This window comes from Lycorma delicatula, chromosome 1 (genome assembly GCF_047948215.1).
Source record: "Lycorma delicatula isolate Av1 chromosome 1, ASM4794821v1, whole genome shotgun sequence".
Lineage (NCBI taxonomy): Eukaryota > Metazoa > Arthropoda > Insecta > Hemiptera > Fulgoridae > Lycorma > Lycorma delicatula.
This window is the reverse complement of record NC_134455.1, coordinates 36,622,231-36,639,391: the sequence shown is the minus strand read 5'-3', so window position 1 is coordinate 36,639,391 and position 17,161 is coordinate 36,622,231. Positions and strand designations below refer to the sequence as shown.

The 17,161-nt window shown below is 33.1% G+C and overlaps 1 protein-coding gene across 1 annotated transcript in view; it reads left to right on the top strand.

Annotated features, from left to right (window-relative positions):
- LOC142317476 (uncharacterized) overlaps nucleotides 1-17,161 on the top strand; it is a 92,687-nt gene that overhangs the window by 10,942 nt on the left and 64,584 nt on the right. Inside the window, exon 2 of the mRNA XM_075354042.1 lies at nucleotides 6,601-6,912. Coding sequence (XP_075210157.1) covers nucleotides 6,601-6,912 — 312 coding nt within the window. The remainder of the gene's footprint in view (nucleotides 1-6,600; nucleotides 6,913-17,161) is intronic.

The window sequence follows — 17,161 nt, the reverse complement described above, 5'->3', positions numbered from 1 at the left end:
GATCTAAGCTTATTAGCGTCGAGGTCTAGAATAATTACTACAGAGTAAAACAGGCAGCAAATTGTATTCGTACAAACTCAATTAACTCTACAGAAGATCCTTTTAATCCACCTCCTCCGTCTCTCCAAACTAAGCAGTCATACTAAATGAAAAGACCACGTGCAACATGATACGGCTACCTTCATATCCCTTTCTTTAACTCGCTATTTGTTGCCTTCTTAGTGAAAGAAAATACAAAGAAACACCTTCACGGTATTAATATGATACAAGATAATCGTTCTCAAAGAAAAGTAAAACGTTCTCAGATTAAAAGTTAAGAAATAACCCGAAATAAGAATGTAGAGTCGTACCTACTCAAACGTCTAATACAATTCTATTTTTTATTTCGGTTACTTTACACATTCTGAGAGGAAATACACGAAACCATATTTTGTAAGTTTGTCTTAATTGTAATGGAATGGAATGGAATGCAAAGTTGGCAGGAGTCTATTACTCCCTACTTTATCGCAGAACCTGGACAGAGTCCCTTGCTGCTGGATCATTCTAATCGGGCTTGTTTTTAAAAGGGTTATTTTTTTAATCTCGGATCTAATTTTTCAAGTTTTGTCTATTATTATTTTAGTGAATTTAAGACGGATTTAATTGCATTCCAATCCGTTGTTAAACCAGCGTTATCGAACCCATTTCATGGGCCGACCGCGGAAGGCTAGGCTTATAAAGCCTGTCCTCCCGACGTAATTCCCCTTCAGACCGTCCACTGAAGTCCTTTCGGTGCTAACTCTTTAATAGGCTAGCAGGAATACGCCACAACGGGGCACTAGCTATAAGGAGGGAGCAGTGCGTCCCGTTTTCCGGAGGAGTCGCAATTGCTGGGATATTTTGTCTTACTGTAAGTTTTTTTTAAATTTAGACCGCGTTTTTGTTTTATGCGCGACTTACCGTGTTTGACGTCTTCAAACTATATAACTCGCGAAAACTTTTCACTCGCGACCCCGGAAACGCGTCTGACGCACTATTCCGTTTATGGCTCATGCGATATGGAGGCCCCTAAGCCTGGTTTGTCGATTTTCGGCTACCGCACCGCACCATCACGGTGGTTCGTCCAGTACGGCGTGAGGCCGCTTCCGTACAACTGTCGGAGTTGGGTCCTCTCGGCAGATGTCCCGAAGATGACTGTGTTCGGACACAGCCGCTCTCCCGAACAGTCTGCGCGCCTGCGCCACCCCCACCTCGGACACGGATTGAAATCTCGCATCAGATCGGAGAGTGGCGTTCCTGACGAACCACGGAGCTCCAAAGATCGTCCGCAGCGCGATGTTTTGGACGGCCTCGATCTTCTTTTGAAGCGAGGAGCTCAACACTGCCCCCCATGCCGGGTAAGCATATGTTAGAATCGGCAGTACGTACAGCCGAAAAATGAGGAGCTTAGTTGCCAGTGGGTACGGGGTTAATTGTAATGAATTCCTTAATTCATTTACGTTTACTTAAACTTTATCAGAACTTCAATATTTTAATTGTATGAACATTAACTAGAATACTGGTGCTAGAGCTTGCTGCAAACCACAATAAGTTTGAAGGGATAGTGATTGATATAGAAGGAAGCAAGAACAAAGGATAAGTGGTGCGGGAAGTACAGTACAGTATACTACGTACGACCATTGCTACTTACCAAATCAGTTCCTGTTATATTTCAATTCCCGAAAATCCATCATCGCTTATATCGTCCCCGCTTATATTTAAATCATAATCATCAATTAAATCACTATCATCGCTATCGCCATTTACGATAGTAACGACTTTTTCAATAGTATTTGCAATTCAATGTTCCCGAAACAAATAAGATGTTTCGATTTTCTTGACATAGTCGCACTTTGATTTTCATTAGGCATTCGAAATTGAATTTGCTTATTCTTCAATTAGAATGTTAAAAAGGAAATTCTTAAATCAGCAGAAGCAAACATAGGCGGAATAAAGAGAACCGGTAGAAAACCTTGGGTTTCAGACGATATATTGCAGCTGATGGATGAATGTAGAAAATATAAGAATGCTAATGATGAAGAAAGTAAAAGGAACTATCGGCAATTAAGAAATGCTATAAATAGGAAGTGCAAACTGGCGAAAGAAGAGTGGATTAAAGAAAAGTGTTCAGAAGTGGAAAGAGAAATGAACATTGGTAAAATAGACGGAGCATACAGGAAAGTTAAGGAAAATTTTGGGGTACATAAATTAAAATCTAATAATGTGTTAAACAAAGATGGTACACCAATATATATACGAAAGGTAAAGTCGATAGATGGGTGGAATATATTGAAGAGTTATACGGAGGAAATGAATTAGAAAATGGTTTTATAGAGGAAGAAGAGGTAGTTGAGGAGGATGAAATGGGGGAAACAATACTGAGATCTGAATTTAAGAGAGCATTAAAAGATTTAAATGGCAGAAAGGCTCCTGGAATAGACGGAATACCTGTAGAATTACTGCGCAGTGCAGGTGAGGAAGCGATTGATAGATTATACAAACTGGTGTGTAATATTTATGAAAAAGGGGAATTTCCGTCAGACTTCAAAAAAAGTGTTATAGTTATGATACCAAAGAAAGCAGGGGCAGATAAATGTGAAGAATATACAACAACTAGTTTAACTAGTCATGCATCAAAAATCTTAACTAGAATTTTATACAGAAGAATTGAGAGGAGAGTGGAAGAAGTGTTAGGAGAAGACCAATTTGGTTTCAGGAAAAGTATAGGGACAAGGGAAGAAATTTTAGGCCTCAGATTAATAGTAGAAGGAAGATTAAAGAAAAACAAACCGACATACTTGGCGTTTATAGACCTAGAAAAGGCTTTCGATAACGTAGATTGGAATAAAATGTTCAGCATTTTAAAAAAATTAGGGTTCAAATACAGAGATAGAAGAACAATTGCTAACATGTACAGGAACCAAACAGCAACAATAACAATTGAAGAACATAAGAAAGAAGCCCTAATAAGAAAGGGAGTCCGACAAGGATGTTCCCTATCTCCGTTACTTTTTAATCTTTACATGGAACTAGCAGTTAATGATGTTAAAGAACAATTTAGATTCGGAGTAACAGTACAAGGTGAAAAGATAAAGATGCTACGTTTGCTGATGATATAGTAATTCTGGGCGAGAGTAAAAAGGATTTAGAAGAAACAATGAACGGCATAGATGAAGTCCTACGCAAGAACTATCGCATGAAAATAAACAAGAACAAAACAAAAGTAATGAAATGTAGTAGAAATAACAAAGATGGACTACTGAATGTGAAAATAGGAGGAGAAAAGATTATGGAGGTAGAAGAATTTTGTTATTTGGGAAGTAAAATTACTAAAGATGGACGAAGCAGGAGCGATATAAAATGCCGAATAGCAAAAGCTAAACGAGCCTTCAGTAAGAAATATAATTTGTTTACATCAAAAATTAATTTAAATGTCAGGAAAAGATTTTTGAAAGTATATGTTTGGAGTGTCGCTTTATATGGAAGTGAAACTAGGACGATCGGAGTATCTGAGAAGAAAAGATTAGAAGCTTTTGAAATGCGGTGCTATTGGAGAATGTTAAAAATCAGATGGGTGGATAAAGTGAAAAATGAAGAGGTATTGCGGCAAATAGATGAAGAAAGAAGCGTTTGGAAAAATATAGTTAAAAGAAGAGACAGACTTATAGGCCACATACTAAGGCATCCTGGAATAGTCGCTTTAATATTGGAAGGACAGGTAGAAGGGAAAAATTGTGTAGGCAGTCCACGTTTGGAATATGTAAAACAAATTGTTAGGGATGTAGGATGTGGAGGGTATACTGAAATGAAATGACTAGCACTAGATAGGGAATCTTGGAGAGTTGCATCAAACCAGTCAAATGACTGAAGACAAAAAAAAAAAAAAAATTCTTCAATTAATGCAAAATAGTATCATCTAACTTAAAATTAACTTTTTTCACGACAACTCTTTTAAATCCACCTAAATATTTGCAATCTGATTAAATTCTGGAGAATAAGGAGGCGATCTCAAAACTGTGACCTTTCTCAGCTAAAACTGATTGATTTTAAATACACGCTGCTTATGAAGTTTTATTAAACTGTGCAGTTATGGTTTTCAACTGAACTCGTAAATGACACGTTATTTTGTATAAGCCAATCGATCATATCTGCTTTTTGCGTGTTCGAATTCGGAGCGCGGTTCAGACGCACGTTATGGTACGAAGCATATGTATGACGAAGACCGAGTTAGAAGGAAGATTAGGAATTCAGTTTTATTTTAGCCACGGCTCGTAATTATCAGAATTCATATTGTCATGTTAATGTCCCGTTTTGGTACCAGATTTAAATATAAGAAGCGCGTTTTAGTGAAAAATCTTTTGAAACCGGCATGAACAATGCGACACACTTGCCTTTAGATCGGAACAGCAAGGTTACTGTCAGAGCCATCATTCCACGATATTGGTTTGGAATGACTGGCATGTACACAGGAACCGACCGTGTAAATTAAAGGTCTGTGTTGATGACGATACTATTTAATAGTTTTTAATTAATGTAGCCTCAGTTCCCGATTTTCTAATTTTTCTACTATCTATCTAAAAGCTTCCTTGAAAATTGATTTTCTCTTTTTTGACCGCTAATAGCGATCGAAGAGTAACGCGTTCATCTTTATCGATGTGAAAATTATAAATCGCTTTACGAATGACACTTTTATCTAAGTTGTCCACAGACGGTTTAGTTTTTTTAGCGTTACGATTTTTTTTCGGGATTAGTTTTTGCTTCATGTAAATCTTTTTAAAATTACTGAGTGAAATTCCCGTAGCTTGGGTGACACTTTTCTCGATTTGTTTAAGAAGAATTGGTCCATTGTGATAAGTGATCCTTTGTCGTAAAATTAAAAACATTAAACACGATTTCTCTCATCTGGCTATGAATAAGTTTACGCCCTCCCAATATTTTTTCTGTATACTCCACTACTTTTACCTTACACGATAATAAAATGGAATTATAATACTATCCTACGTTAAACTTATTGTAATCTAAAGAGACAGAATCCGTTCACAACAGAAAATATAAAAATCAAAAAATTGTACGACGCCGATAATAATCGTAAAAAAACACAACACGATGTTTTCACAAAACTAATATAATACTCTGCAGACACAATAACTGACACACTACGACAGAAACGAAGCAACTGAACCAATGTATACACCTCCCCCGAAAATATGTTGTCTCTATGGAAACGTTTGAAGGATAAACTTATTGTGGTTTGCAAAAGCACTATCAAAATATATAATCAACGATAGTTACATAATAGATTCATTAAATAAATAATTCTGTTTCTTTATTTTGTTCTAATTTTAAACAAAACTGTGTGTTATAATTTGAACTGTTTATCACAGGTCAACAACGAAAAAGTTGTTTAAAAACTAATTACTAATTCTTATAGATTTTTGTGTGCTGGTTTCAGGAAAAATAATCAAAAAATTCATCACGTACTATTTTTTCACTAAATCAATTTCTTAAAATATTCTCAAAATTAATAATCAATATATTTTATTTATAAAACGTTGAATAAAAAATTAAACCTGTGTAAATGTTTTTGATACTTTATTATTGGTTTGGTTATATGAAATGAATACAAGTAGTGTTCATAATTTTGGTTTGATACAGTAAGATGAGTGAATAATAAGATGATGTAATATGATTAATTAGAGTGACTCATGAGTCATTTTTGTCAAGCTATTAGCTAAGATAATGACTCACTCATTTCTTTCTTTCTTTTTTCTGTTTAGCCTCCGGTAACTACCGTTAAGATAATTCTTCAGAGGATGATTGAGGATGATATGTATGAGTGTAAATGAAGTGTAGTCTTGTACATTCTCAGTTCGAACATTCCTGAGATGTGTGGTTAATTAAAACCCAACCACCAAAAAACACCGGCATCCACGATCTAGTATTCAAATCCGTGTAAAAATAACTGGCTTTACTAGGATTTGAACGCTGTAACTCTCGACTTCCAAATCAGCTGATTTGGGAAGACGCGTTAACCACTAGACCAACCCGGTGGGTTGACTCACTTATTCCTACTCCCATTCATTCTACTGAAATAAAATTAAATCAGTAGCAATTAGAACATTGTGTTGAAAGGTTTTACTAGAGTTAAATAGTTTTCTAAACCTACTATAGTCTTTAGTCTTCTTTCATGTTTGAAGTTATTTTATTTTTGCTGTCCTTGTGTTTTTATATTTCGAAATGGCTTTAAGGGTTGTATTAAGTCACCTAATAACTTCTGTTATATTTGTGGGGATTTTGTGGTGAAGAAACATCAAAGAAATATTACAAAGTTTGTTAAAAAAGTGTACTAAGTCTATTTTGGACTAAAACTTGGTGACCAATATAAAACATGCGCCCCTCATAGGGTTTGATCTACTTGTGTGGAAGAGCTACGCAACTGGACAAAAGGTAAGAAAAAATCTTTTCGGTTTGGAGTACCAATGATCTGGAAAGAACTACAAAATCACAGTGATGATTGCTACTTTTTTCTTGTAATGTACAAGGGGTTCAATTTAAAAAATAAGAAATAAATTGTGTATCCAGATTATTTGGCAATATGCCCTGTACCTCATGGTCCTAGTGTACCTGTACCTTCAGTTCCAGAAAAACTAGAAGATATACTGAACAACTCTGAAACAGAATTGCAGGATGATTGTAATGATAATGATGATGTTGATTTTATTTCTAGTAGTTCTGAACTACAACTTTTTTCACAGCATGAACTGAATGACTTAGTCAGAGATTTAAGTCTTCCCAAAAATTCAGCAGAACTTTTAGGATCTAGATTAAAAAAAAACTTACTGGTCTCTGACACTTCTTTTTCATGGTACAGGTTCAGAGAAAAGTCTTTACTCCGTACTTTTCTGAACATGAAAGATTTAATTTAACAATTTTGTAATAATGTTCCCGGTGTAATGGAGCAGTTGAACACAGAGTATGATGTGAATGAATGGAGACTGTTTATTGACTCGTTCAAAAGAAGCCTTAAAGCTGTTATTCTTCATAATGGCAATAAATATGATTCAGTGCCATTAGAACACTCCGTGCATCAGAAATAATGTTGCTAGAATTTAAAACTAGTTCTGTGTACACTGAAATACTGCGATCATGAATGGATAATATGTAGTGACCTAAAGTAATTTCTATGCTTCTTGGGCACCAGGGAGGATGCACCAAATATCCCTGCTTCTTGTGAGAATGGGACAGCCAAGACAAGAAAGAAGATTGGAACAGAAAAGAATGGCCACGTAGAGTATTACAAGAATCTGGAAGCAAAAATGTAATACGGAGAAATTTGATTGATCCACGGAAAGTCCTTCTACCTCCACTTTACATAAAACTGGGATTGATGAGCTGTTACAGATTTTACAAATAATTTGTAAAGTCTCTAACTAAGGAATAAGAATGTTTTTAATACATATGCCATAAGTTTTCACAACTGTCAAAAGCCAAAGTGAAAAAAGGCGTTTTCACTGGTCCACATATTCATGAACTTTTAAAAGATGAACCCTTTCAAACCAAAATCGAGGACATTTAAAAAGAAGCATGGGAAGCGTTTAATTAAGTCGTAAAGAAATTTCTTGGGAACAAATAAGGAACCAAATTTTAAGTGTATAATGGAAAACGAATTTAATAATAGTTGGAGATTGGAATGCAAGCATTGGAAAAGGCAAGGAAGGAAATATAGTGGGTGAATACGGGCTGGGCAAAAGGAATGAAAGAAAGGACCGACTTATAGAGCTTTGCACGAAGTATAATTTAGTAATTGCCAACACTCAATTTAAAAATCATAATAGAAGAATATACACTTGGAAAAAGCCAGGCGATACTGCAAGCTATCAGATAGATTATATCATGGTTAAGCAAAGATTTAGAAATCAACTCGTTGACTGCAAAACTTACCCTGGAGCAGACATTGATAGCGACCATAATTTGGTGATAATGAAATGTAGATTGGGATTTAAAAACCTGAAGAAAAAGTGTCAGATGAATTGGTGGAATTTAGAGAAAGAGGAAGAGGAGAAAATTTAGAGGAGCTTGAGGAAGAGGAGGTAAAGAAGATTTTTGAGGAGGACATCGCAAGAGGTCTGAGTAAAAAAGATAAGGTAGAAAATGTAGAAGAAGAATGGGAGAATGTTAAAAAGGAAATTCTTAAATCAGCAGAACCAAACTCAGGCGAAATAAAGAGAACTGGTAGAAAACCTTGGGTTTCAGACGATATATTGCAGCTGATGGATGAACGTAGAAAATATAAGAATGCTAGTGATGAAGAAAGTAAAAGGAACTATCGGTAATTAAGAAATGCTATAAACAGGAAGTGCAAATTGGTGAAAGAAGAGTGGATTAAAGAAAAGTGTTCAGAAGTGGAAAGATAAATGAACATTGGTAAAATAGACGGAGCATACAGGAAAGTTAAGGAAACTTTTGGGGTGCATATATTAAAATCTAATAATGTGTTAAACAAAGATGGTACACCAATATATAATACGAAAGGTAAAGTAGATAGATGGGGGGAATATATTGAAGAGTTATACGGAGGAAATGAATTAGAAAATGGTGTTATAGAGGAAGAAGAGGAAGTTGAGGAGGATGAAATGGGGGAAACAATTCTGAGATCTGAATTTAAGAGAGCATTAAAAGATCTAAATGGCAGAAAGGCTCCTGGAATAGACGGAATACCTGTAGAATTACTGCGCAGTGCAGGTGAGGAAGCGATTGATAGATTATACAAACTGGTGTGTAATATTTATGAAAAATATTCATGGAGGTAGAAGAATTTTGTTATTTGGGAAGTAAAATTACTAAAGATGGACGAAGCAGGAGCGATATAAAATGCCGAATAGCACAAGCGAAACGACCCTTCAGTAAGAAATATAATTTGTTTACATCAAAAATTAATTTAAATGTCAGGAAAAGATTTTTGAAAGTATATGTTTGGAGTTTCGCTTTATATGGAATTGAAACTTGGACGATCGGAGTATCTGAGAAGAAAAGATTAGAAGCTTTTGATATGCGGTGCTATAGGAGAATGTTAAAAATCAGACGGGTGGATAAAGTGACAAATGAAGAGGTATTGCGACAAATAGATGAAGAAAGAAGCATTTGGAAAAATATAGTTAAAAGAAGAGACAGACTTTTAGGCCACATACTAAGGCATCCTGGAATAGTCGCTTTAATATTGGGAGGACAGGTAGAAGGAAAAAATTGTGTAGGCAGGCCACGTTTGGAATATGTAAAACAAATTGTTAGGGATGTAGGATGTAGGGGGTATACTGAAATGAAACGACTAGCACTAGATAGGGAATCTTGGAGAGCTTCATCAAACCAGTCAAATAACTGAAGACAAAAAAAAAATGAAAAACATGCTAATGAAATCCGAAGACTTGGGTTGTTCTATAAGCTTGAAGGTACATTTTCTGCATTCTCATATTTATTACTTCCCCAAAAATCTTGGTGCTATAAGTGAAGAACAGAATGGAAGATTTCACCAAGATGTAAAAGAAATGGAACACAGATATCGGTAATTTGGAATGTGAACATGATTGCAGACTACTGGTAGTGCATCCATGAAAGCGATCCTCTGCAAGTTGACTACAACAGAAAATGTGGCTTGAGAAGCATTGAAAGGAAAAGTAAAGGACAAGTCTTCGTAGAGGTAAGAAAATGTACAAAAATCCTTTCTTTAAGTTCTATTACTTTTTATAAAAAAAATCTTCCTCGAGGGATAGATATACAATATACCTTTTTCCATTTTATTTTTTTAGTTGTGAAAAAGTCTTACGTGATAGAAAAAGAAACGATAGCTTTATTTTAAATCAGGGCACAGTACAACATAAAAATCAGTTATCAAATTATAAACTTTAAATCTCTTAATTTTGTTGACCTGTGTTATTGATGTCAGATATTTGTTAATATTTCGAGTAATAAATAATCTAGAAGTCGGCGTTAACACAAACGATAATAAGAATGATAGTGATTGCCGAGGCCGATTTTTCTATCTAGTCTACGTTCTTGCTGGTAGTGATGTAGTCAAAGCGTGAACTAAACGAACACCTCTAATTGCCAAAATAAACAGCGTGAGAACAAGATTTTGAAATAAATTTCGGGTTGAGAATTGATCCTTCTTCGATTGAAACGGGGTTTTTGCCACTTTCTCACTTATTTTACAACTTATTCAAAATGTTATAGAAACAAAATTTTAAACAGTAAAATTTAAGACGTATTTTGTAGATAGCACTTTTCGAAACCTCCCAGTGCTCGGTAACCTTTTGGTAAAAAGTGGTTATTCGAAATTTTCTTTGAGTTAATTTGACTTTAGTCAAAAATCCAACTATAACAGAATTTAAACCAAGACCATTTATCAACACATTTAGTCAAAACATTTTACAGTGTAACCCCGTTAGAACGCGGGGACTTATGTGACACCCGAGTTATAGGTTAACCGCGTTATTTCGAGAAGTAAATTTTAAATCACAAAGTGTGATTTTAATTTTAAATCAGTTAAAAAAAATAGGCAAAAAATCAAGTAATAATAGTTTAATAGTAAAAGCCTTTCTTTCTTTTTCCTGTTTAGCCTCCGGTAACTACCGTTTAGATAATTCTTCAGAGGATGAATGAGGATGTATGAGTGTAAATAAAGTGTAGTCTTGTACATTCTCAGTTCGACCATTCCTGAGATGTGTGGTTAATTGAAACCCAACCACCAAAGAACACCGGTATCCACGATCTAGTATTCAAATCCAAATAGAAAAAGCCTAAACAGTATGATGTGTACTTACATAGAAACAAGTGCGGAAGATACGATATTTTTTCTTTGAATGTAAATTATTTTTAAAAAAAGAAGAAATTGTTGTTTTTTGTTTCGCGGTTGTATGTTTCTTCTTTATAATATATGAATATATACTTTCTAAATGCAATAAATGAAGATTAAAGCTATCACTTTGTTGCTCCGTCCATGTTATTACATTAGTTATATTTTCCAGAACGTCTTTTATTGAGAGTACAGACCTCTCTAAACTCTCTGTAACAGCGACCTCTACAAACCTTCTTCCTCCGACAAACTATCGTTAGGTTGTAGAAGAGAATTTATAATTTCTTCTTCGATCATATATTCGTCGGGTGTTTGATTGTCTTCTTGAACCCACTCATTGAGATCACTTACAGACAATTCTTGCCCGGTTGAATTTGACAATTCCAGTGCGTTTTCGTCAGTAAAAATATAAACATTTCCTGTTTCAATGTCTTCTGTATTACTCTGTGACAATACCAACCAACAGTTTTTAATTGTAATAGAATTTACGCTACTCCATGCTGTTCCAACGCTGTATGCGACACTTTTTAATGACACAGTTTTAAGAAATTCTGTTACTTGTAATTCTGAGTTAACGATAACTTTAAATGACCGAATAACTCCTCGGTTTAATGGTTGGATCAAAGATGTGATGTTCTTGGGTAAAAATATCGCGTTTATTTTCCCACATTCAGATTTCACCAAGTCAACAGGCGGATGAGCAGGACAATTGTCAAGAAGTAATAAAGCTTTTTCTTCCAATTTTTTAACTCGTAAATATTTTTTAAGACAAGGCACAAATTCGTTGTTAAACCACGTTAAAATGTTTTTCGTTTAAACGACGTGTTAAGCAAATACGAACAAAAACAAACATTACAAAATCGAATAAATTAACCAACGTAATAAAACTTAACGATACCGATAACACAGTAAAAGCAGCTCGAAATAAATCACAATACGTAATAACATTCTGATAACGTATGTATACTGTGCCTTGTACAGGCAGTACATTGATGGTCTTATCGCTGTTACAGGAAATTTGTCATAGGCAATATATCTTAAGAATTTCTCCTATTACTGTATTAGAATCATAGTTTAGTTTAATTAAATCATGTTTTGGGAATTCCAAGGCTTTAAAATTGGTCATGCATGACTAACTGACAGAAGTTGTATTAGAAGCGAATTGTTGACAATTTCAAAGGATTTATGGTGGGTTTTACACCAATATTGAATAGAATAGTAGGTTAACTAGCATTTCTTCATTCTATTTTATTTTTTCAGATATTCAAATATTTTTTGGGGACAGGTTATAATCAGCGTTATATCCGTATCCGCGGTGTATCGAGCCGTGTTATAGCGGGGCTGTATTTTATTTTTGAAAGAACGGCTCGTTCTTTTCTAGATGAAATATTGTATTTCCTTGAATGTTAATTTTATCAATAGTTTTGTTAAAATTATTTCCCAAGTAATTTAAAATTATGAAAGTATTTATAATAATGGTATTTTTTAGTTTTCTTTGTGAACGTGAATAATAATCTGTTTCTCATAACCCGATTCTCAATTATAAATCGTGTTTATGTAGCCGCGATAAAAATTAAACTTTCAATTATTGCTAAAATTACTGGAAACCTTAGATCAATAAAATTTTGCGAATAAAAGGAATTCTTAATAATTTTTTTTTTTTTAGTGCTTCTATTTTTAAAACAAAAGTAATGAAATGTAGTAGAAATAACAAAGATGGACAAACTGAATGTGGAAATAGGAGGAGAAAAGATTATGGAGGTAGAACAATTTTGTTATTTGGGAAGTAGAATTACTAAAGATGGACGAAGCAGGAGCGATATAAAATGCCGAATAGCACAAGCTAAACGAGCCTTCAGTAAGAAATATAATTTGTTTACATCAAAAATTAATTTAAATGTCAGGAAAAGATTTTTGAATGTATATGTTTGGAGTGTCGCTTTATATGGAAGTGAAACTTGGACGATCGGAGTATCTGAGAAGAAAAGATTAGAAGCTTTTGAAATGCGGTGCTATAGGAGAATGTTAAAAATCAGATGGGTGGATAAAGTGACAAATGAAGAGGTATTGAGGCAAATAGATGAAGAAAGAATCATTTGGAAAAATATAGGTAAAAGAAGAGACAGACTTATAGGCCACATACGAAGGCATGCTGCAATAGTCGCTTTAATATTGGAAGGACAGGTAGAAGGAAAAAATTGTGTAGACAGGCCACGTTTGGAATATGTAAAACAAATTGTTAGGGATGTAGGATGTAGAGGGTATACTGAAATGAAACGACTAGCACTAGATAGGGAATCTTGGAGAGCTGCATCAAACCAGTCAAATGACTGAAGACAAAAAAAAAAGTGCTTTTATTTACAGTAGCATCAACAATTACAGTCATTAGCGACTAAAGTAACACTATCATGTAGTATTATATAAAACAACAAAAATCATAAACAATAAAGAATAAACATAGATAAGTAACAACAACAAATACAAACTATCATACATATATCAGACAAAAATCACTAAATCGTATTCTTCATTCCACTGTAGGAGAGGAACCGCAACAGACGTTTTATACCTTCTTTCTGGTTTAATAGAAATTTCATATCAGAAGCCAGGGCAATCAAAGCATTTTAATTTTAATTAATTGGGCATTAATCATTTTAGTTTTATTATTTTCCAAATATTTTTTTTCATTTCATTAATTTTTTAAATGAATTTATGTTGTTTTAATTATATACAAATTAAATTCGCTAAATTTACTAGTGTTCATGTAAATATTTATGCTAATATGAATCATTTTAAATGAAATTACTTAGTTAAACTGGAGGGATGTTCATACTGTTCTGCAAGCTGAATATTCTTCACAGAATTTTGTTGATTAAAAAAAAACATTAAAAATTTATACCAGCAATTTAAACGATGGCTGTTTTGTCAACGACTTAACAAAAACGTTTAAAAAATTTATTCAAATAAATTGTACACAAATACAAAAATATGGCATTAAAAAAATTCAAAGGGAATATAAAAATGTTTAATTGATCCTCCAAATGCTTTTTAATTAAAAGTTTAATAAAAAAAATTTATTAGAAACTTAGAGTTTTCAAAATACATGTATGTCAATTTACTTGTGAACGAAATCCTGGCACTATTAAATTTTAATCGCAAAATATAAAAATATTGCACTTTTTGCAATTAAAAAAAATTTTTTTACAGAGATATAACACTCTGTCAATGAATTTTTAAATAGTCGTAATTAAAAAGCTGACAACACAGTTGACTTTCCCGTCACTCGGCTTTTTTCTGATGCACGGCTTATACACAACTTAATTTAAAATATTTATTTTAAATTAAATAAATTTAATAATTTTAATTATTAAATAAACTATTAATTATATATAACTACTATAAATTATTTTAATTGAATTTTTTAACTAAATTTAATTTTTATTTAAATATAATATTTTTTGTTTATTAAATCCAATGATTCTAACTAAAGCGCGTGCACAAATCGTACTTCATTCGCGCGGGTATGGAGGTTCTAGCAGCCACCTTAAATACTTTTTCATTCTTTAAATATTATTCATTTATTTAATTCTACTGTTCAGCTGTGAAGGTACAACATAGCAGAATACTACAGCATACTAGATATACTATATCGTGAATACCGGTGTTCTCTGGTGGTTGGCTTTCAATTAACTATACATCTCAGGAATGGTCGATCTAAGAACGCATAAGTTTACACTTCATTTACATTCATACATATCATCCTCATTCATCCTCTGAAGAATTATCTAAACGGTAGTTACCGGAGGCTAAACAGAAAAAAAAAAAGAGAGACAGAGGGAGTAGCGACTACAGCAGCTGTACGTCAGTGATACACTAGCGCTTCTGCTGGTGAGAAGGGTACTAATAACGCTCTATACCCGCTTAGCCACTAGTTTATTTAGAGCATTTTTTTGGAATAGAAGTGCAATTTCGCAAAAATTGCAATTCCACTCCAAAAAATATTATAATTTTATAAATTATAATAATTTATAAAATAATTATTATAATAATTTTTTTGAATATTATTATTCCATAGTATAATTTTTTGGAAATATTATTTTTTAATTATTAACAAATGTGCCTATGAATAATAATACCTTAATTAAGCGAAATCTCGAGATACTGAGGGTGACCTTGCTCTACAGCCTCACCCCCTTGACCTTTTAAATTGAAAATTTAATGGCATCAATGTTCCATATATAAAAGTAACCTGCTCAAAGAAGTTTAGTCAAATAGAAATTTGGTCAAAATTGGTTGACTAGTTCTGGAAATACAAGGTGTGAGACACGAACATACACGTACATGCGAACATTTCCATCCGGTTTTTGTGTTTTTTGGATTCCTTAGTAGTCAAAACCTAAAGATCCAGTGAAAACCGCATATGCCCAAATTGGACCGATTTTAATACCTTCCCTTCTAAAGTTACAGCTCTGCTATAGCGCTAAGCGGAAAAGTAAAATTAAACAAAAAATCCTGAACTATCTCCAAATCCATTCAAACCGTACATAAATACATGTTTAAATAATATTCATAAATAAATTATAGATTGCGAACTATCTTGTAATTATTTTTTCCTAATATTTTTTTTTTTTTTTTTTTTTTTGACCTCCGGGATCACCGTTAAGTATTACTTCAGAGGTTGAGATGAATGGCAATTTTTTTAGTGTGTGATCGGGATTCGAACCCGGGATCTTCGGATGAAAGGTCAAGTCACTACCACACCAGCTACGGAGGCCGGCTAGTATGTATTTACGTTAACCGTATTTCACGTCTTTATATTTTAAATAATTTATTTGTTTAATCGCATCTATTATTTATTTTAAAATAACTGTACATTTTGTGATGCTGCCCTGATTGAGGTTTTACCAAGGTTTCCCTTGTTCAATCCATGCAGTTGATCAAACGTGGAGCAGTTCCTTTTTTATCCGTAGATTAGCAAATCTTCCCGTTACTGATAGATTTATATTATTTATTATTATGTGCCGATAAGAATAAAAGATAAGATATATTCATTCATTCATCTTATTTATTAATCTATTTATGTTATATTTAAGACGTAAAATTCTTCATTCAGACAAAACTCATCGCTTTCTTTTTATTATTTAGTATCTTAGGAAATATAAGTTTCCATCAACTGATAAAACAATCCCTCAGTCGAAAAAGCTATACATTAAATAGCTATCATTATATGTTTATGGTGCAAGGGACCTATGACAAATCCCTTTCACTATGTCGTCTCCGCTGTTTTCCATTTCCAACCAAACTTTTGAGTTCTTGATAGCTCCCATTTCGTTTTGAATAATTAACATGTTTAATCGTTTCAGGTGTCTTCTTTGCACCGTAAACTAAGTTTCTATTCCTGTTCAAATCAATCTTTATCCTCTCCAATACTCCTAAATCTTTTCATTAAACTTTTATTCTCATTCATTCTTCTACTAAATGTTTTCATTTTTCTTCCTGTTCATTTAATATTCTTCAAATTTCCTTCATCCCTATACTTTAAAAATATCAATCCTTTCGTTTCTCCTTTTTCATAGTATCCAAAATAAAATAATTTCATGTACACCCATTTTAAGTGCATCATTTTCACATCCGTACTAAACCCTAAAGTACTTTTTATTCTCTATTAGCTTTATACTTAAGTACGTGTACTATTTAAGTCGTTCAGTTTTTTGTGCATGCATTCATCTGTTCCTTTTTTCCTTTCCTCGTTACTTTTGTTTTCTTAATATTCGTTTCCCTATTCATTTCGTATTCTTCCATGATCTCTTCTAATTTTGAATTTATGAGTTGAATATTCTGTATTTCACATCTTAAAATCACCGTTTCATCTGAAAATCTTATAAATCTAATTTTCGGTACTATGAGGTAAAAATAATTTTGCTCTTCAAAAATGTTAATATTATATTAAAAAATATGTCTTAATAAAACTAACACAAAAAATATCTTACGATTTATAAATTCTCATAATTTTAATACCAAAAAAAAAAAAATATTACAAATAATTGCATTATAAAATAACTCTATTTTTACAAAAATGTAATTATTTCGACTTCACACTAAAAATAGTTTCTTTCAAGACGAGGAAAAAAACTGTGAAACTAATATAACGAACATGTCAGACAGAACCGTAAAGTGATACAATAAAATTTAATCTCTGAGTTTATTTTACCGGTAAATTATCAATAAGTATACAGAATCATTGAATGTTATTTCAAATTATCAAGCGAATTAATATCGAAGTACCTTTATGAT